This window comes from Megalobrama amblycephala, linkage group LG5 (assembly GCF_018812025.1).
Source record: "Megalobrama amblycephala isolate DHTTF-2021 linkage group LG5, ASM1881202v1, whole genome shotgun sequence".
NCBI lineage: Eukaryota > Metazoa > Chordata > Actinopteri > Cypriniformes > Xenocyprididae > Megalobrama > Megalobrama amblycephala.
Window position 1 is genome coordinate 25751203 of NC_063048.1, and position 19422 is coordinate 25770624.

The window sequence follows — 19422 nt, forward strand, 5'->3', positions numbered from 1 at the left end:
ACTGATTTGTGTCCTATTGCGTTTTATGGATAAAAGGAGGAGGAACCTTCACATGATTTAGATTAAATGTATTAATCAAAACCACCCAGTGTGAACAATATATCTACAACTTGAGAAGATTTTTGACATTTAATTCTGTCGCAACATTTTGGCTCTGTACCTCTTCCTCCAAATTCAATGGCTGCCACAGCTGAGGGAACGCTCTGTTTTAATTTTATGAGGCTTAAAGTAGCTTTTAACCAGCCAAGCGGCAAATAACATAGGATTAGAAATATTTAGTGTTTTCCGACTCCTTAACAAGGATAATCCTTTAGAAACAAGTCTGACCTTTGCGGCTTAATAACTTGGCAGTAGTTAACTCTTTAAATGATAGCTGGGTAATTTAAAGAATGATTTCGTAGCAATAATGATTGGGAAAGAGATCAAGTGAGACCGAGAGAGAGAGAGAACGAAAGAGAGCGAGAGAGAGGGAGAAAGAGTTAGATATGCAGAGATAAGCAGTCAAAGAAAATTTCATGAAATTTATCTGGTGTGTCGTCGTCAATTAATTTAAAATTACTGCCAAGCAACTAGACTGGAGATGCACACATTAATTCAATAAAAATGCATTAACACAAAGTCAACTGTTATCCATTAATGCCACTGCAAATAGAATGTTGCATGTTGCAGAATTGCAAATTCTGATGTTCAAACAAGGTCTACAAAATGTACTAAAAGGAAACCCAACTTACAATATAAGCTAATATTCAATTATCTAAATATACAAAGACTCATTTGGGCTTTAAATAAACCACTATTCCTAAAACTGACCACAACAAACCACTCTATTATTCCAGTCCATAATAATGATAAAATGCCCACCAAGGTCTCTGAACAGAAATCCATTTTGTTCCAAGAGTGCCTGTGTCCAGCCACTGTGCTCCACTTACTCTCTTGATTTGATAGTGAAAGCAGAAAACTTTTCAGTGTCAAATAGTATTTTAAACCAACAACTTACTAAAGTCCCATGTCATCAGGCCCATGAAAACTAATCTTTCAGTAGTAATAGCTCCTATAAAAGCGGACAGAGCCATATAGAGGCAAGTAAACAGGGAACAAATCCTTTGCTTGGCTCAGGTGGGCAATGAAGCAAACAAAAAGCTAGAAATGGGATCGGGCCCTGGATGGAGCACACTGGACCATGACTAAAATAGGCCAGAGTTCATAGGTCAAGGTCTTTACGAGAGCTGCCCCCCTCCCATCCACAAGATGGATAGCTTTGTATACTACTCAGTTTAAGATTGGATTCAATTCAATTCCCAGCAATTACAAATAAGCCTGTAACAAACAAGATATATATATATATATATATATATATATATATATATATATATATATATATATATATATATAGACTAATTGTTCTTTCTCCTTAACCCTTAACTTTATAGATACATTAGATTTTAGAATAGATTTTATGACTGTATAAAATGCAATGTATAATCTAATATAAATCTACACAATAAAAAAAAAATATATGAATAATTTTGCATACACAATTTTTTTTCTCTCATTTGCTTTATTTTACAGATCTATTAGATTTTTTTTTATATGATTATCTAATATCCATCTCTCTGCATTGACTGGGTGAGTCTTGTTTTTATATCTGGATGAAACTGCTCCTCTATAGTCAGGTAGATTGAACTACGTTACCTCAGACAGTCTCAGCATTACAGAAATTGAAATAATCAAAACCAAAGTCACAACCAAAGTCGTCACATTTGATTACCGATCACACTACACAGACATGTTTGAATAAATGCACTGTCATGTTTTTATCATCAGAAAGATGCTCCCTGCAGGAAAGAAATGTCATTTTATGTTTCAGTGAGTGTAAGTACAGTCAGTACACTACAGACAAAAGAAAAGTGCGTACAAGGGGATTTGTGTGACAATAAAATTCACAAACCCAAACAACATTGTGACAAGCAAATCCCAGGAGACTTGTAGTCTTATTCACTCTCAAACCGCCGTTATTAAAAAACAGCACAGTAATTCTGGCACTGGTGAGCTCCAGAAATCAAAGTCTTACTTAATCTTGGCAACACAGAGCCATTCTACTTTTTGCAAATGTTTCAAGTCCTACGTTCCTCTCCTACAAAAGGATTTTAGAGTGGAAGTAAACACCTCAGAAATACAACTACGATGTAACATTGCCCAGGAGGATTTAAATTGGGTTTTTTTTTTCATGGCCTCTAGGCAATACCTATATGACAACAACACAACTGCCGCAAAACAAAAACAGTCTGACTCAATAGAGAGATGAAGGGGTAACCGACAGATGAATGGTAAAACGATAAAAAGAAGCAAGTTTGTGCTTACGGTGGACGTTCTCAGCCAAAGCGAGATAACAGAGAACAACATGGCTTGATTTATTTTCTCTTCAGCTCTTTTCAAAATTGGATGGCAAACACTCCCTATTCCATTAACTACAGTCCATATGATTTTTGGCAAATAAAACTGTGCGGTAGCATCTGTGCGCCTGATACAGTGGAGGAGAAACTGCAAACGCAAATGATACGTTTTATTATTTGCCGCCATCAAATAGGCCCTTGCATCTGCTTCTCTGGCACCGTATCCGCAAACACAGCGCCCGTGTGAGATGGGAGAGACCTCAATCAAACGTAAGCTAAGCCTTTCTTCAGGACATGAAACAGAGCACTCCTCTAGCTGATATTATGTCTGCCAGAGAAAACAGGAGAAGATGAAGAGGGAAGAAAGGAAATGCAAAACAGAAGGAGGATGGAAAATAACATGAATTACCTGATTATGAATAATAAGCAGCAGGCGTACACGCTGTACTTATAGCTTGCATGATAATCCCATCATGCATGGTAGTGTAAGTTTCTAATGAAGTCGTATGGAGTTGAAGAAGCATAATCACATTTTTAAGCTTTGTATAAATGCAATGTATAAAAGATTCTTCTCAATTATATTTTGAGGGGACCAAAAAAAAAAAAGAGTTTGCCTTTCCATTGGTCACCCAGTCAGAAGCACTGCAGATTGTTTGGAGAGTAGAGGAACGGAGAGCTATGATGAAACTGTGAGTACGCAGGTGATATATCCCTGCACACTAGCAGTGAGGCCGGCAGCACTAAACGCCCTTCTGCATGGGGCAGAGGAGCCTCAACTTCATCAAACCCCTCGCAGGATCAGCCCCCTTCTTAATGGATTACTGCTGTCTCAGTGGAACCACACTGCAAATAATGATAGAACACCTGCAGATTAAACCATCTTACACAATACTCAATTCATTACCTTTTTCCCCAGATAAAGGCCAGCTAATAAAAATATGATTTTCTCTTGCACCGGAACAGTCACACCTTTATCCTTTAAGGGAAACAAAAGGAGAGGGGGAAGGTGATATCATCCAAAAGCAATAACGGCTATCATTGCAATTACATGGTCGCTCCATTGCAAGGAAAAAGAAAAATGTGTGGCGGTTTAGAGTGAAAATTTCAACAAAACTTTGGTACATGAATAAAGTGTTCCACTATTTTTCTAAACTGACATTTTTTTTGATTATTTAGGAATGTTACATTTCAAATATAGCATATTAATTAGCACTTTTTTTTCTTTTTTTGGTGTGTTCATATATTTGCACCAGCAGAATCTTTCATGAGTCAACAGATATGAAAAATCTGACAATAAAAAAAATGAATAAATAAAAATGTGGCACTATTTTGAGAAGCTTCAATACAGACTATGAAAAACCCCCCTCAACCTTGATGCCTTTGGCACTGACAACCAATTCAAAGTGATTCACATAATCAGTAAAGTGTGATCTAGAGAAGTGAAACCAATGTGAAGAATGCAGTGGTGGTCTGATGCAGGGCAAAACTGGGTCACCTGGCTGCATGTAAACATGTGGGCTCTCAACAGCTCTCTCCAGGTGACACCTCATCACCGTGCTGCTAGAATGATGGCTTACACCCGTCTGGCTTGTCAAAACACTGTTTCGCAGGCAATTACCACGGTGGCCAGCCCACCACCGGGTTCGGATGGATGGGCGACACAGCCAAAGGGTCACTCCTCTGCCCATATTTCTAATGCTTTGCTCTGGTGCGGCGGGACAGCAAATTGGCTGGCGTCTGTCAGTGGTTATCTGTATTGCCGGGAACTCACAAGACATCTTGTATCTTGCTTGTATCACATCCAGACGCATCTGAGAACAGAGAGAAGTGTTTTGTGAACAGATGAATTTGTCAGTTATCTCAAAAGATCTGTTCCAAATCATGTTATGTTGAAAAAACAGGATGTTCTCTTGCCATTTATTAAGTGTGTATATTTACTATGAACCAAGGATTTAAATAATCAAATATATGGCCTTCAATGTGAGAAAAACAAAAAATAAATTGTTGGTTTCTACTAGTTCATAGAGACTTAATAAATACACATTAATATACAGGTCATGGTAAATCCTGTAAAATTAAAATCCTTTGTGATATACTTATTTACATATTAATTACATATTATAAATTTGACTATAGTTGCATTAATTAACTGGCTGTAATGGGCTGTCCAACAGGAAATAACCTAAAATCACGAGTGAATAAATAATTGCATGCAAACATTCGTTTGCCATGTATAACGTTTAGTTTGAGGCGAAAATGTGAACATTTTTTTGAGAATTCATTAAGAATAATTATCTTTACCAACTTCAAACAGAGATGTCTTCCACCCACTCAAATAACTTCCCGCTCATTTGAATGGACGCGTGCACTTCACTTCCTTCACTGCGCGTGACTGGCGACGAGCACACTACCCGCGCGCACTTGGACCTTTCCGTTGTCATGGACACCTATAAACTTCCGGAACCATGGCGAGACTTGTGAAACTTTACAGTCAAGTTGATAATATTAAACAGCAATATTTTATCAGAAACAGGTAATTAAATAATATTCGTTACATTTGAGAACGGTCTTGTTGTGTTGTATCAGTCGATGTAGGCGGGAAATAATGCGAATTTCAAAACGTTTATGTCAACAACTTCCTTCTTCACGGCTGTTTTTAGATAAGAATAACAAAAGACACATTGGTAAAGTTGATAACTCATTAATTCGGTGAACTCATGCCTCTTATGTTACTCTCACATGTTAGGATTGCGGAGGAAAACAGACAGAAAGAGAATGAGGCTGCAGTCAGAATTCAGAGCTGGTTCAGGGGCTGCCAGGTGAGGGCATACCTCAGGTAAGACAAACTTTGTGATCTGATTTTCATCTGATAACATGCGTGAATTATATGATTAGTTTGTCAGTGTGTACAAACAAAGAATTAACTCTTTAATCTAAGATTTATTTGTTTGTTTAGAGGGGAAATAAGTGGCAGTCCTGTTTCAGTTCATTCCCTAGCCTAGATAAGACAATATAAAAAAATAGTTCTCAGCATTTTTATAAACTTATGTATAATAATCATGTACTTTTATTTTCATTCATTGTAATTTATTTATTTAAAAGTTGGCTATAAAATCTGAAGGCAGACAATTTAAATAGAGTGCAACAGTCTGGTCCGGAATTAAAAATCCCACTCATTTTCCCTGAGGAATTGATTACTTGATTACTATTGATTATTTTTACAATAACTTATAAACCTTTAAAGCCAAAACTAGTGTGAGCTACGAGGTTTCGGAGAGGTTTTTTTTTTGAGTGTGTCCTGTATGACGTCAAAAGTGAGCGGAATTCCTTGTATAGGCACTTCTCCCTGATAATCGTGCGCACACACGTCACCCAGAGCAAGAGCACGCCCATCAACGCGTTTCGTTCGGGATACGGAAGGCGAGATATTTTTCAACAATGGCTGTGTCCCAATTCAGGGGCTGCACCCTTTGAAGGCTGCATACATCATCGAGGCAGTCTCATTCAAGAAAAATATCTGTTAGATTGCAAAATAAGAAATAAATTACAGGATTTTACACCTCACAATGAATATCAGTCAATTTTATTATGGTTACTTTTCTTAAATACTTTTCTGTTTCCCTTGGATATACAGTACGTCACAATAGGAAAGAAAAGACTATTGCAATATTGCAACTTCCATTTCGTGCCGACTTTAAATCTTTGAGTGTGTGTAAAACATATTTCTCATATTTCATATTTTCTCATTTTAATATATATCAACATATTTAAATCAACAGTTTTATATCCATTGTTTTTATTTTAAGTAATTTTCAATGGTTTATGGGATTGTAGTTCTTTCCCTAATTGAAGCCTTTGTCTTTATGTCTGATTTTAAATACTTTTTTGCTTCAAATAAAAGGTTGTAATGTTGTGATTGTACACCTTGTAGCTGGTTGGTTTGGTTCATGGCTAATAACTCTTTAGGTGAAGACTTTTTTTTAAAAATGCCTATGGGAAAAATGTTTCCCGAACCAAGGCCACTGAAAAAGTGGCCGGGCACTCTTGCACTCTATAGGCGTGACACTTTTGGAATCCATATTGTATAGGGTAGACATATGTGTTAATGAGGACAGCCATATGATTCTATATTCTCAGCATATACCTGTAAGTGGTCGCTGAAGCCTAAATCTAACGCATTTGGTCTTTAGAAGCAAGAATTAGCCAGTGCACAGGGCGCTACAGTGTGTAACCTCAACATATTTCTGTGCAGTGAGCAGACAAACTCCCAGACAGTAGGTTAATTTAGATTACTTTAGTTAATTGATCAATGTGTTAAGTGCCTAATTAAGCGCAATCTAGGCTTCTTGAGTGCAGCTCCAGGGTTGCCACCGTCCCTATACGCATTGATTTTTTTGAGTTATAAATGGCCTTTTGGAAATTGATGGCCATGTTGAGTTCAGAGTTGCCATAGACATACATTTAGAGGGTGGTTAATGATGAATGCAAATGTACAGTTGTCCAAGAAAGACTTACCGCAGGCAGGCAGGATGAAAAAAGGGGACTTTGAGGAAGGAAGTTTTGATTTAATCAGTTTGAAATTACAGAAGTATGATTACACTTTGTCGAGTGTTGTTTTATTTTTCAGTCATCTGCATAAAAACGCAACATTAATACAAAAAACATGGCGTGGTTTCACTGCTCGGGTGCTTTTCAGACAAAGGGTAAAGGTAAGTTGTGGAGACATGTAATATTGATTATGTTATGATAACCCTCATTAACATTTAGCAGTTAACAAGCATGCCGTGACTTATATATATCTGGCATAAGTTTGTAATTTGACAACTCATATTGATTTTCAATGGAATGCTTTTATCTCGTACGTGTTTTAAAGGTGCTGACTAATTAGTGCTCATTTTTCCTATTTTCATTTTTTAAATAAAACCTCATTTTTTAAATAAAACTTTAGACTTAATTGTTCAAAAAAATGTTGTTGTCTCTGTTTTTTGCATGTGCAATCATGACCTGCAGTTGGTTGCCTAATATGTTATGTCTTTCTAAAATGTACAGTTACAGTATTGTTTTTTTAAGAACTTCCAGGAATTTCAGTAAGTGTAATATGGAAAATTCTGGAGTGAGACAATACATTTTTTTTAAAGGAAGAACATTTTACATGGTCTTATTTTTTTTGTCTGATTTCTTTTATTTGTGATAAAAAAATCATATAGAGCAGTTCATATAATTTTTTATTTATTTTTTATTTTTTTGATTGTGTCACCATTGAGTGAATCATTTGTGCCTTGTGTGTCTTGTGAATATTCCTCACTGTGTTTAGTCGGTCCATCCTCAGCAGCATTCCATTGATTATCAAACTCAGCAAAGAGTATTTTACCTTCATACATCTCCATTAGTTACCAGCCTGACTTTCATAGATTTTCCCAGCCATGTCTGCATTATGTATTAAGAACAGGCACTTCCCTTCGATACAAAGTATGACTTGCCACTCCACCCTCTTATCTGCTGCTGCTGCTGCTGCTGCTTCTCTATGACTTTTATGTATTATGTATAAAGAGGATTTTATTCCTCGCATGTTGGGAAAACATCAGAGGGCCCAGTCACAATGTAATGTTATCTCCCTCTCTTCACAGACAGCATATTTTATCATGAAGATGAATTTCTACAATAAGATGGCTGTCAAGGTAAATATTTCTCTTGCTGTTTAGTGAGTGAAAAGTCAGTGGGTCACACATTTGATTTGGATGAAACCTGTAAACAGATTTTACTGGTGTGTGATAACTGCATTGAAATTGTAAAGTGAAAGTGGTGCATAAAATCAAAATATGCTTAAATATATTAAATATTTAAAATACCTTTTATATATATATATTTATTGACATATGTGACATGTTTTCATAACTATCATAAATATATAAATATAATCTACAGAGATGTTTACTTGCAGTGGGCTTTCGATGTTGTAACAGAAAGGCAGAAGCTGATCGGTTGGTTCTTGTCACATGACCTGCACCGCGATAGCAACATTCTGAAAAATTGAAAACTTTTCATCCTGCTGCGCCTGGAAAAAGCGAGCGTTGCACAGCATGTGCATCGTGACCGTGTCATTTCTATTTAGAGCACGTTTGCCACGCGCCTACATTTGAAATAACTTGAGCACGCAAAAGACGCAAAATGTGAACGGCCCCTTAGACTTCTAATTGGTGACTGGTGTTTTGTTTTGCTCTATCCTCTGCGCCTCTGTGTTCGTCAGTACGTCATGTGTCAGGTCAGAGATTATTCTTTTGGCGTAAGTTGATTTGCATAGGGTAGCTACCGAAAGCTAGTTATTTTAGTTTATAAAGATTTAATTATGGATATTTTCTTACAAAAACCCATCGCTTCGCTTCAGAAAGCCTTTATTAACCCACTGGAGCCATGTGGATATCTTTTATGATGGATGGATGCACTTTTTTAGACTCCAAAATTGTGAGCCCCATTCACTACCATTTATAAAGCTTGGATATTTTATAATATAACTCTGATTGTGTTTGTCTGAAAGAAGATAGTCATATCCACCTGGCTTGAGGGTGAGTAAATCATGGGATAATTTTTCATTTTTGGGTAAACTATCCCTTTAAGCTGCACAACTGTTCTCAACATAATAAGAAATTTTCTTGAGCACCAAATTAGCATGTTAGAAGGACACTGACATAATATTACACAATATTTTTTATAGTATATTTGATCAAATAAGTGCAGCCTTAGTGAGCATTCTTTGCATTGAGAAAACATGAAAAAAATCTTACAAACTTCAAGCATTTGAATGACAGTATATTTATTTATTCATTTGAATGATTGTCCTTATCCATACTGACAAGGTAACTGAAGTCAAATCCAAATATGAAACAATTTGCTATCATATTTTCTCATCTTTTATAAGACCTAAAGTTGTAAAAAGGTAGCAAATGTTGCATGTTCTGTTTCACAGCCTATAAATCAACACGTTTATATTTGAGTGAGACTTTGACACTTTTATAGAGCTATTGGAATGTATAGAAGCTTTAGTTTTACAATTGATTTTCCCTGAGGTGAAACTTTTAAAGAATTTTATAAGTCTTACAAAATTTCATAGCTTATTGAAGAATGTTGCATTTCTATGGAGGATTGCATATTTCTACTGTGATGATTGGACATCACAAGAAATGTGAACTGAGGAAGTGATTTATACGCAAATCTTTTGCGTTAAATCTAGGGCCCACCCTGCATTCTTCACTACTGCTTCTGTTATGTGAGTCTAATTTGAAACATGAAGCTTGACCTCTTCTCAGAGGTCACAGAATATGAGACTAAAGGTCCTGTCACCACTTAGACACAAACAGAAGTCGCTTAACAGGACAGACAGCTTTTATAGCCCTTGTAAAATACAGAGTGCTATGTCCGGGAAGCTCTGGTAATGTAAAAATCTGATGAAGGAAAAATGAAAAGGCGACTGTGAAAACAGTCACTGAAGGATCAGTTTCAAGCACAGACTGGGTGTGTTGGATGAAAAAATGGACTGTCAGTTCTGTTAGAGTTTGGAAAGCTTCATGGGAACGTATGCATAATGTTTACTAATGAATGTCACTTTATACAATTGTGGTTATAAGTTTACCCCCAATCAGTTGTCCTCAGTGTGTAAAGTTGGATCTCAAAATCATAGTCACTGCTGGAAGAGTTCAAAGATGCAGAAAATGTTGGAAAACCAAAGAATGTGCAGGACGATTTTTGGGAAGAACATTGCAAAGTTTAGCTCAGGACAAACAATGGACTCATGAACAGTCTTTGATCATCCAGGTATCGTCACATACTGTAGTATTAATAATTAAGCGTATGTAAACTTTTGAATGGGGTCTTTTTTGTAAATTCAGCTATTATTTTGTCTTGTGGACTATATGTAAACATATGTGTGATCTTTTAGAATTATTCAAATGTATATCAAAAAAGTAATCAGATGCTCAGATAAGTATATATGATGACAGAAAGCATTAAAGCAGAAAGCTGTTTCCATTAAAGCTGAAAACAATAACCAGTGTTCAGTGTTGAACTTCTTTTTAGTCATTTCCTTTATCCTATAAAATGTTTATCATGCTTTTTATGTGCCAATGTGTTAGCCTTTTAATAGAAATCAGTGTTTACAAGGGAGGCCTGATTTGTATTAGATCTAATTGAGCAATATGCATCATTGATTTTACTAGTCTTAAGAGGTCACAAAGAACTCAGAATCCAAGCCTGCAATTACTTTATTTAAAATTATCTATTGATTACTGATCAATGGCAATTCTTGTTTTGTTTAGTTTTTGCCTTATTATTCTTTTTTTTTTCTCATTTACCTGCTATTGTTTTAAGTACCTAATTAGCCTGAAGGACATCTGTCCTTTTTGTTTTGGGTCCTCAGTGGTGCTGTCATGGTGGCACTAGCTAGCACTCTCATTCTTCATGGAGTGACAATGACTCCAAGCTCAAAAGTGACACGGAACTTCTTTAATTTGCTCTGACTTTGATTTGTCTTTCAAATACTTTTTGCAATTCCAAATAAAGCTCAACTTCCTACTTTTTAACAGCCATACAGTGGAATAGTAAAGACAACAAAATAATAATCAGGTATATTCATAACCAGAACTCGTCCTTCTTTTGCAGATACAGCAGAGATGGCGGGGCTATTATGTGAGGAAGTATGTACACAGTTATTTTGCACGCAAGAGATATTTGGAGGGATTGACAAGGAAGAATGCGCACATCAGGTGAGAAGAATTAAAATTATTTCATTTTTATATATACTGCTCCAAATAAAGTATTATTTGTACATAGCATTACGTTAAACTAGTGTTCATAGATGACCATTGTCTGAAATTCTTGCAAAGACAAAGGAATGTCATGCCTTTAACGGCATGTTTTAGACATATACATTAGCAGCATGTCATGCATAAATCGCCTCTGGTTACTTGAAAATGAATAACTTTATGAAATTTAAAATTAGCCTCTGATTTGCGTGTACCCCCACATTTATATAAAAAAAAAAAAAAAAAAAAAAAAATCCTGCTTCAGGGGCTGAAGGAAGATGCCATCTTTTACTTTTGATAAAAACGAAGTCACTTTTTTAATGTGACCAATATATTTTGTGGGAAAATATCTTAAGGGTTTAGCTAAAATTAAATGTAAATCTGTTAAGTGCTCCTTGGATCACTGACTCCCATACCCTGCTCCCTCCCTCCATCTCCCTCCCTACTCCAGCCTCTCTTTAAGTGGGAATGTTCTCTTTTAATGGTGTTTCTCATCTATGAATCACGTTAACACATTGCATTTCTCTATAAAAACACTGGGCCATCATGTACTACGCTGTCTTAAATGTTGGAAACTTTGTTTTTCTGTTTCCCTTTCAGGAGAGGCCAAAATTTAGTGTGGGATTGTCACAGATTGTCATGAGTTTTTTAGGATGCCAATATCTTCCGAGCAGAGTGGAAAAAGGACAATAAAATGCGTTATCCGCCAGTAACTGATTAACAGAAGTCTAAAATTCAGACTGTATATTTCCTGTTTTGTTATATATTATACTATATATATATGGACAGATAAAAATGTTAATTATTATATATCAATTACTGGCTCAAGCTCACTCAGAAATTCCCAAATATTGTCTGATTAATCCACCTGGTCAGTAATAAAGTATTTTAAGTCAAAGTTGCTTGATGTGTAAAAAACATAGGAACAGTCAGTCATGTCTCAGTGAGTTTTGGATATATGTCCCGCTGTGTTTTACAAACAACATCCCATTTTTTGATTGTCTGTTCTTTCTCTCTCATTCTCTTCCTCTCTCTCTATCCGTCGGTAGACCCTGTCTGTTGGCGCATTAATTAGTTGTTTATGTAACGCTTCTGAGGTCATGATGAATCAGTCATAGATGTGAAGTGAAAGATCACTGCGCTGATTCTGACAATCTGTTCCACGTTGGGCTCAGGATCACCCACTGACTGATTAGTCACCCCTCAAAGGTCTCAGTGCCAGGATTTTAATCCGTACAGCTCCGGCGCTTGAATAAATTATTCAAAATTTTCCTAATGGTTCCCATTTAGCACAAGCAGACCAGCCCGGCATGCCAATGATAGGAGGCCAGCGACTGCCCATGTCAGGGCGGCCCCTCTCTCTCATTCTCTCTCCCTGCCAGCGGTGAAGGATCCCCCTCCTCCCCATGCAAAACGATCTGTGTCGTTTCATTAGCTCTAGCCTGACGACAAGGCCCGCTATGTTCTAGTGTCCATCTTCATTCAGTTGTCCTTCTCTGCATACCTTAATGAAGTCAAGACCCGAGTTCACCGCGGCAATTCCACAGCAAGAGTTTGTGCAATGTAACAATTTATCACTTGTCAAGAAGACACTTAAAGTTCCAGCACTTAATAAGGGCTTCCTCTGGGCTTGAGTAATTAGAACTGAGCGGCTTGCATATTTACTAAATGTGGAGTGTCATTGCCACCATGGCCTATTGCCTGCATGAATTATTTCTCTATCTGTAATAAACAGCTGGGTAATTATTACTGCCATAATCAGATAAATTTCTCTCTGTAATGTTTGAGCATGGCAAATCTTTAACTCTTTGGAAACACAGGGGGAATTTATGGACTCCCATTGCTCAGGCTACTTTTTCTGCTCTCGTGTCCCTTTCAAGGACATCTGTGAAACTCACTCCTTAACTGCAGGCCTTATTAAATGTTTTTTTTTTTTTTCTTTATAAACATTTCATAGTATTTAGGGCAGGTCTTTTATCAAAGAAAGACTCCAAAATACACAGGCCACGCTATGCATATGCTTAATCACACAAATTACTGCATTCATTACAGAGAAGTATACCAAATCCCATTTTATGGGCAAATTGATCTTGATGTTTTCCACCTTAAAAGCTGTTAAATTCTTCTAATTAATCATATTTTGTTTTTTGTGTGTGTTTTCATTAAAAAAACACAACTCATAGTAGGTGGCTTTTGCTGGTTTTTGCAAATTTCTTTAATTCAATTACAGTAAGTGGAAATCTGAGAATTTATAGTTAATACTGAAATTCCATTATGACAAATGTCAAAAAGCACTCTGGTAATTATACTTCATATGACACACACACTAATATATATATATATACAGTACAGTCCAAAAGTTTGGAACCACTAAGATTTTTAATGTTTTTAAAAGAAGTTTCGTCTGCTCACCAAGGCTACATTTATTTAATTAAAAATACAGTAAAAAACAGTAATATTGTGAAATATTATTACAATTTAAAATAACTGTGTACTATTTAAATATATTTGACAAAGTAATTTATTCCTGTGATGCAAAGCTGAATTTTCAGCATCGTTACTCCAGTCTTCAGTGTCACATGATCCTTCAGAAATCATTCTAATATGCTGATTTGCTGCTCAAGAAACATTTATGATTATTTTCAATGTTGAAAACAGTTGTGTACTTTTTTTTTCAGGAATCCTTGATGAATAGAAAGTTCAAAAGAACAGCATTTATCTGAAATACAAAGCTTCTGTAGCATTATACACTACCGTTCAAAAGTTTGGGGTCAGTAAGAATTTTTATTTTTATTTTTTTTGAAAAGAAATTAAAGAAATGAATACTTTTATTCAGCAAGGATGCATTAAATCAATCAAAAGTGGCAGTAAAGACATTTATAATGTGACAAAAGATTAGATTTCAGATAAACACTGTTCTTTTGAACTTTCTATTCATCAAATAATCCTGAAAAAAAATATTGTACACAAATATTTTGTACAATTGTACACATTAAATGTTTCTTGAGCAGCAGATCAGCATATTAGAATGATTTCTGAAGGATCATGTGACACTGAAGACTGGAGTAATGATGCTGAAAATTCAGCTTTGCCATCACAGGAATAAATTACTTTGTGAAATATATTCAAATAGAAAACAGTTATTTTAAATTGTAATAATATTTCACAATATTACTGTTTTTTACTGTATTTTTAATTAAATAAATGTAGCCTTGGTGAGCAGACGAAACTTCTTTTAAAAACATTAAAAATCTTAGTGGTTCCAAACTTTTGGACTGTACTGTATATATATAATATATGAGCAATGTCACAAAAGTAGCCATGTGATATGGCTGTATAACAGCACAACTGTGATTCAGGTAATCACAGCGTGCTGATGTACAGCCATATCGCATGGCTACGAATGTAATATTGCATTTATACAACATTTCGACGGCACAAGTGTGTAAATAAATAAGAACAACAATGGAGTGTCTTTAAAAACCCTCTTTTGTGAGGAACTACTTCCTTCCGCCACAGATTCAAATCTCAAGTTGACAGTTTAACAGGGCCCAAGCCTCCGTTACTAATTCTAAAACGTCATTTCAGAACTAGTAATGAAGGAACATTGAGTCGCTTCATTCCATTTCAATATAAAAGTCTTTGTGACTGACTGACTCACTCAGACAGTCTTTGCCGCCATCTCATGGCGTATTAATGTAACTTTCACTCAAGTCGAAATCATTAACGGACTCTTTCTCAGTACCAAAAAATACGGCATGTTATTTATATAAAATATTTTTTATTGAACAATATAATTTAAATTAACAACAATAACCTTTATAACAGTATAAGAAGTAAAATAGGAAATAAACACTAGCAAACAGTTCAGTCAATCATAAAGCAGCTCTCTAGTTAGTACAGAATTTAATTTCAATGTAAATATAAAGTTATGAAACTTAATGTAGCCCTTAAGCTGAATCTATTAGCTCTGGAACAAGAAATATATTAATAAGACCGAAGATTGCCCATCTGATATACCCAAAACGAATACCTCATGTTTAATAGCTCTGGAACAAGAAATATATTAATAAGGCCGAAGATTGCCCATCTGATATACCTCATGTTTAAACACTATCTACATAAGAGCCAGTGGCAAATTCCCGAAGGACTGGCTGAGGTGAAGCTGTTCTCTGCAGGTACTTGAGCACTAAACGGCTGCTGACGTCCTGAAGCTTGCATCTCTGAAAGCGTCTAAACAAATTTTCAAATAGGTGCTATGTTTACATATAAATTGCATATCTGAGGTCTAAACAACTATATCCTCACCTAAAAAAACTCTTAAAACTATACTCCGTTACAAAATAACAGTAGTATCCAGAAAGAACTGTTGTGTATATATATATATATATATATATATATATATATATGTACACACACATAACACATTGAAAAAAAAGGTTAAGAAAAGAGTGAAGTCTGCTGTAAACGACCTGTATTTTTGACTGAATACTACGTGCCTATCTGTTGATATGTAAGGGTGATTAGCACCTGGTGGATTCTACAGTAAGTGGATGCAATTCAATGGGCCCAGGGTGCTTATTGCGGTGTGTTGTGTAAGGACACACAAAGGTCATCTGTGTTAGCTGCTCCCATGTCTCCCTACTGGCCCATCAACACTAATGAGGTTTATGTGTTACCCCAGCCTTCTCTTAGACACAGATCGAGATCCCCTTCCACGGTTACAAATCTATTTGGCTTTTGTCCACTGCAGTGCAATTAATAATAAGCAGGAGATATAGGTTGACAAAGGTCACACAGACAGCGTGATGCCAAACGAAAGAAACCGAGGCTGGTCAGAAAGCGTTTGAACATTGTGACCTCAGACCACAATAGAAAACACGCTCACAGCCCAAACTACTCTGCGTATTTGATTTATTTGGCGATTTACTTTTACGGAGAGGAAATGGGAGAGAAAAATGCATCATAGGAAAAGTAAGGTGATTTTTAAAGGTCAGTGTACAGAGCAAAATAACTAACAGGAAGTATTATGTTCATTATTATAATTTTTTTTTTTTTTATTTTTTTTTTTTTTTGCTACATAGGCTTTCACGGCCTTGCAATATTTCAAAACGTATGCATACCATGCCAACTGGGGGCAGTTGAGCCTAATAGTTAGAGAGTCTGACTTATAAACCAAAAGTTGTGGGTTCGAGTCTCAGTACCGGCAGAAAATGTAGGTGGGGGTAGTGAATGAACAGAGCTCTCTTCCACTCATTACCCACAACTGAGGTTTCCTTGAGCAAGGCACCTAACTCCCAATCACTCCCCGGGCGCCAGAGCAAAAATGGCTTCTCACTACTCTGTGTATGTGTTCAATACTCACTGCTGTGTGTGCACTTGGATGGGTGAAATGCAGAGCACACCACACTTGGCTACACGTCATGTCACTTTCACTAACAACACCCTTTGGTCATTTTATCATACATACATACAAGTTTGTCAGACTATTATTTTGTCAGTAAAGCTGCTCTCTTGAACAATCCACAAGTGTATTGAACATCATCTGATATCTTGGGACTAAGACAAGAGTTTACAGAAGTGTGAGTTGGAAAAACTGTGAGTTTATTTGTACTGTTCTCTGCTTCCCAGGAGAGACCTGGAGGAATTTGCAGAGCTCCAGAGAAAAGAGAGAGAACGGATCACTTTGGAAAAAGAGGAACAAGAGAAAAACATCCAGGCTCAGAGATTCCACTTCCTCTTGAGCACTAAACAGGTCAGTGCGGAATCAATGAGATGGACATGCACGTATATCCAGCATACATATAAGTGCATTTATTTAAGGTCACGGAATCAAAAGGAACTGTGCCGGTATGGAGTATGAAGACCTGCTGTAGTTTATTCTTACAGCAAGCTCCTAACCGCTGCGATCATTTGCTGATATATATATTCTTTTCAGAAATCCCTCTGGCTATAATGTGTCTTGATAATTATGATGAAGTGCTCTGGCCGTTGTTGATTCAGCAGCAGTGTGGGGTGAGCAGATATTTCATTTTGTGGCCTCTCCTTCATGCTTTTATGGTCATCACAGCCTCCTGTGGCCACACCGCTCATGCCATGTTCCTGCTCTGGTCACTGGACGCTTAGTGCCAGCCACACTGTGAACAGGGCATGAGGACATTGCTGCCTGCAGTCTGAGGCAGGAAATCAAGAAATAATACACATCAGCTAATGGACAACAGATGCGAGGGACCACATGCTAGTTAAAAGATGCTTTAGAGGGAGATACAGTAAGGATAAAATATGTGTGTGTGGGCTGGTGTTACTGGGATTGACTAGTTTACCAGTCAGTTTTCTTTCTTTCTTTTTTTAACTGTGTACTTTTTTTCCTGTGTCCCATTGATTGAAAATATTTAGAAAAGCCCTAGAAAAATTAAAAAAAAAAATGTATCTATTATTTTTCATTTATTATTATTATTTTGAAATGAACTGATGAATGGATAAGCATTTTATAATGTAATATATTATGTTCAAATAATGTTTTAAATTATAATTAGTTATGATTTTTTTATGTTTTCAAGAGAAGTGTCTTATGCTCACCAGGGCTGCATTTATTTGATCAAAAATTCAGTAGAAACAGTAATGTTGTCTAAAAAACTATTTAATATAATTTATAATGTAATTTATTCCTGTGATGGCAAAGCTGAATTTTCAGAAGACATTACTCCAGTCTTCAGTGTCACATGATCCATCAGAAATCATTCTAATATGCTGATTTGGTGCTATTTCTCATCAACGTTAAAAGCAATTGTGCCGCTTAATATTTTTTGTGGAAACCATGATACATTATTTTCAGAAGACCAGCATTTATTTGAACAATCATTTTTTATCAATTTAATGCATCTTTGCTGAATAGAAGTATTTTTTTTTTTTTTTTTTTAAATCTTCTTGACCCCAAACTTTTGATCGATGATAGTTATATTATAAATTATATTATATTATAGAGGGGCCTCTGCGTTTGTAAATGTAAAAAATATTGCACATATGACCATGCACATAATTCATGACGCATCCTAATAAGGACGTCATTTAAACCACAAACCTCGATCTCAGACTTGTCAGTTGCAGGAAAGGTTTAACTCTCTTCTTAGTTTTCTCACTCTCTCTCAGTCTCTCTCAAGTCTAACTCTGCTCTCCCCCTCCCTGATTTTCTCATTCTCACTCTGTGTCTCTATGCTGGGCAACTTATGTTCCCACAGTCTGACCTTGTCTCCGTGAAATGGATGGGTCTCCCATGGTTCATCGTTAACCAGAGAAAATTCCGCTGGACAAAAGTGGCTGTGCTGACATAGATGTAGTTCCTCGGTACGAGGGTCAACATCATTGCTCTTTTCCTGTAAGTCCGAGGCAAGTTGGGAGTTTGTGGTATACCCCCCACCATGTGACACCCAAAGCTACACAATTCAAACCGGCGCAGGAGCCTTACTGAGGCGTATTACCTGTGAAAGCTATTAGCATATATAGTAACAAAGCTTTAAAAAACTTTGGCTGCTAATTAAGCACATATGAGGAAGCATCTGATTAGAGACTAATTATTCTAGCTGTTATTCCTCAGGCCAAACTAAGAACCACTGAAGTGCTACAGTAAGATCAGACAGCTCATAGTTAGCTAGCAGACATTTACGCTAGCAGACATGACACATGCCAGAGTGATGGATGTGTGTCCATTCAGGGGAGGTGACAAGTATAATTGTTTTGCTGTGGTCGACCGAATAAAGTGGGTTCCTTTTCCTGAAAGCTAAATGTGTTTTGCTGTGGGTTTTGCATGGATACATATGATGAGAGGTATAATGGAAGCTGTTAGCAGTCCATTGCTAGCAAATGAGTTATTAAAGGGGGCATGAGGATGTGTTTGGTTTGCAAGGTTTAAGGACAATCATTTAGAGAAAAAGACTTTCTCTTCATTATGCTAATAGAAGCATAACATTTAGTTCACCTTGCTTATCTAAACAACACCCTTTTTTTGTGTTTGTGTGCTCATCTTAGCGTCCGGGTGTTTTCAATTCACCGTTCAGAGCAGAGCCTGATGAGATGGAGCTGAGACTGAGAAAAGTAAAACCGCTTCTGGTTCGATCAGCTCCCAAAGAGAGGAAGACCCCTGATACAGTCCCTGATCTGTCCAACCTGATGCCAAACAGAGAGCGTCTACCACCCATTCACAAAAAGCCACAGGTGAGATCATGACCAAGATTTCC

General features: G+C 36.5%; 1 protein-coding gene and 1 long non-coding RNA gene across 2 annotated transcripts in view; one reads left to right on the plus strand and one right to left on the minus strand.

Annotated features, from left to right (window-relative positions):
• Positions 1-1411: 1411 nt before the first annotated feature.
• Positions 1412-4806, minus strand: LOC125268897. Its single transcript, XR_007184995.1, has 3 exons — positions 4695-4806; positions 3889-4204; positions 1412-3236 (listed from the first exon to the last, which is right to left on the minus strand). It is a non-coding gene; the product is annotated as an uncharacterized LOC125268897 (long non-coding RNA).
• The window catches only part of spata17 (spermatogenesis associated 17), a 32681-nt gene continuing 18024 nt past the window's right edge, over positions 4766-19422 (plus strand). The window contains exons 1-7 of the mRNA XM_048191508.1: positions 4766-4926; positions 5140-5229; positions 7021-7102; positions 8021-8071; positions 11046-11149; positions 16820-16943; positions 19214-19399. Coding sequence (XP_048047465.1) covers positions 4859-4926; positions 5140-5229; positions 7021-7102; positions 8021-8071; positions 11046-11149; positions 16820-16943; positions 19214-19399 — 705 coding nt within the window. The 5' untranslated portion in view covers positions 4766-4858. The remainder of the gene's footprint in view (positions 4927-5139; positions 5230-7020; positions 7103-8020; positions 8072-11045; positions 11150-16819; positions 16944-19213; positions 19400-19422) is intronic.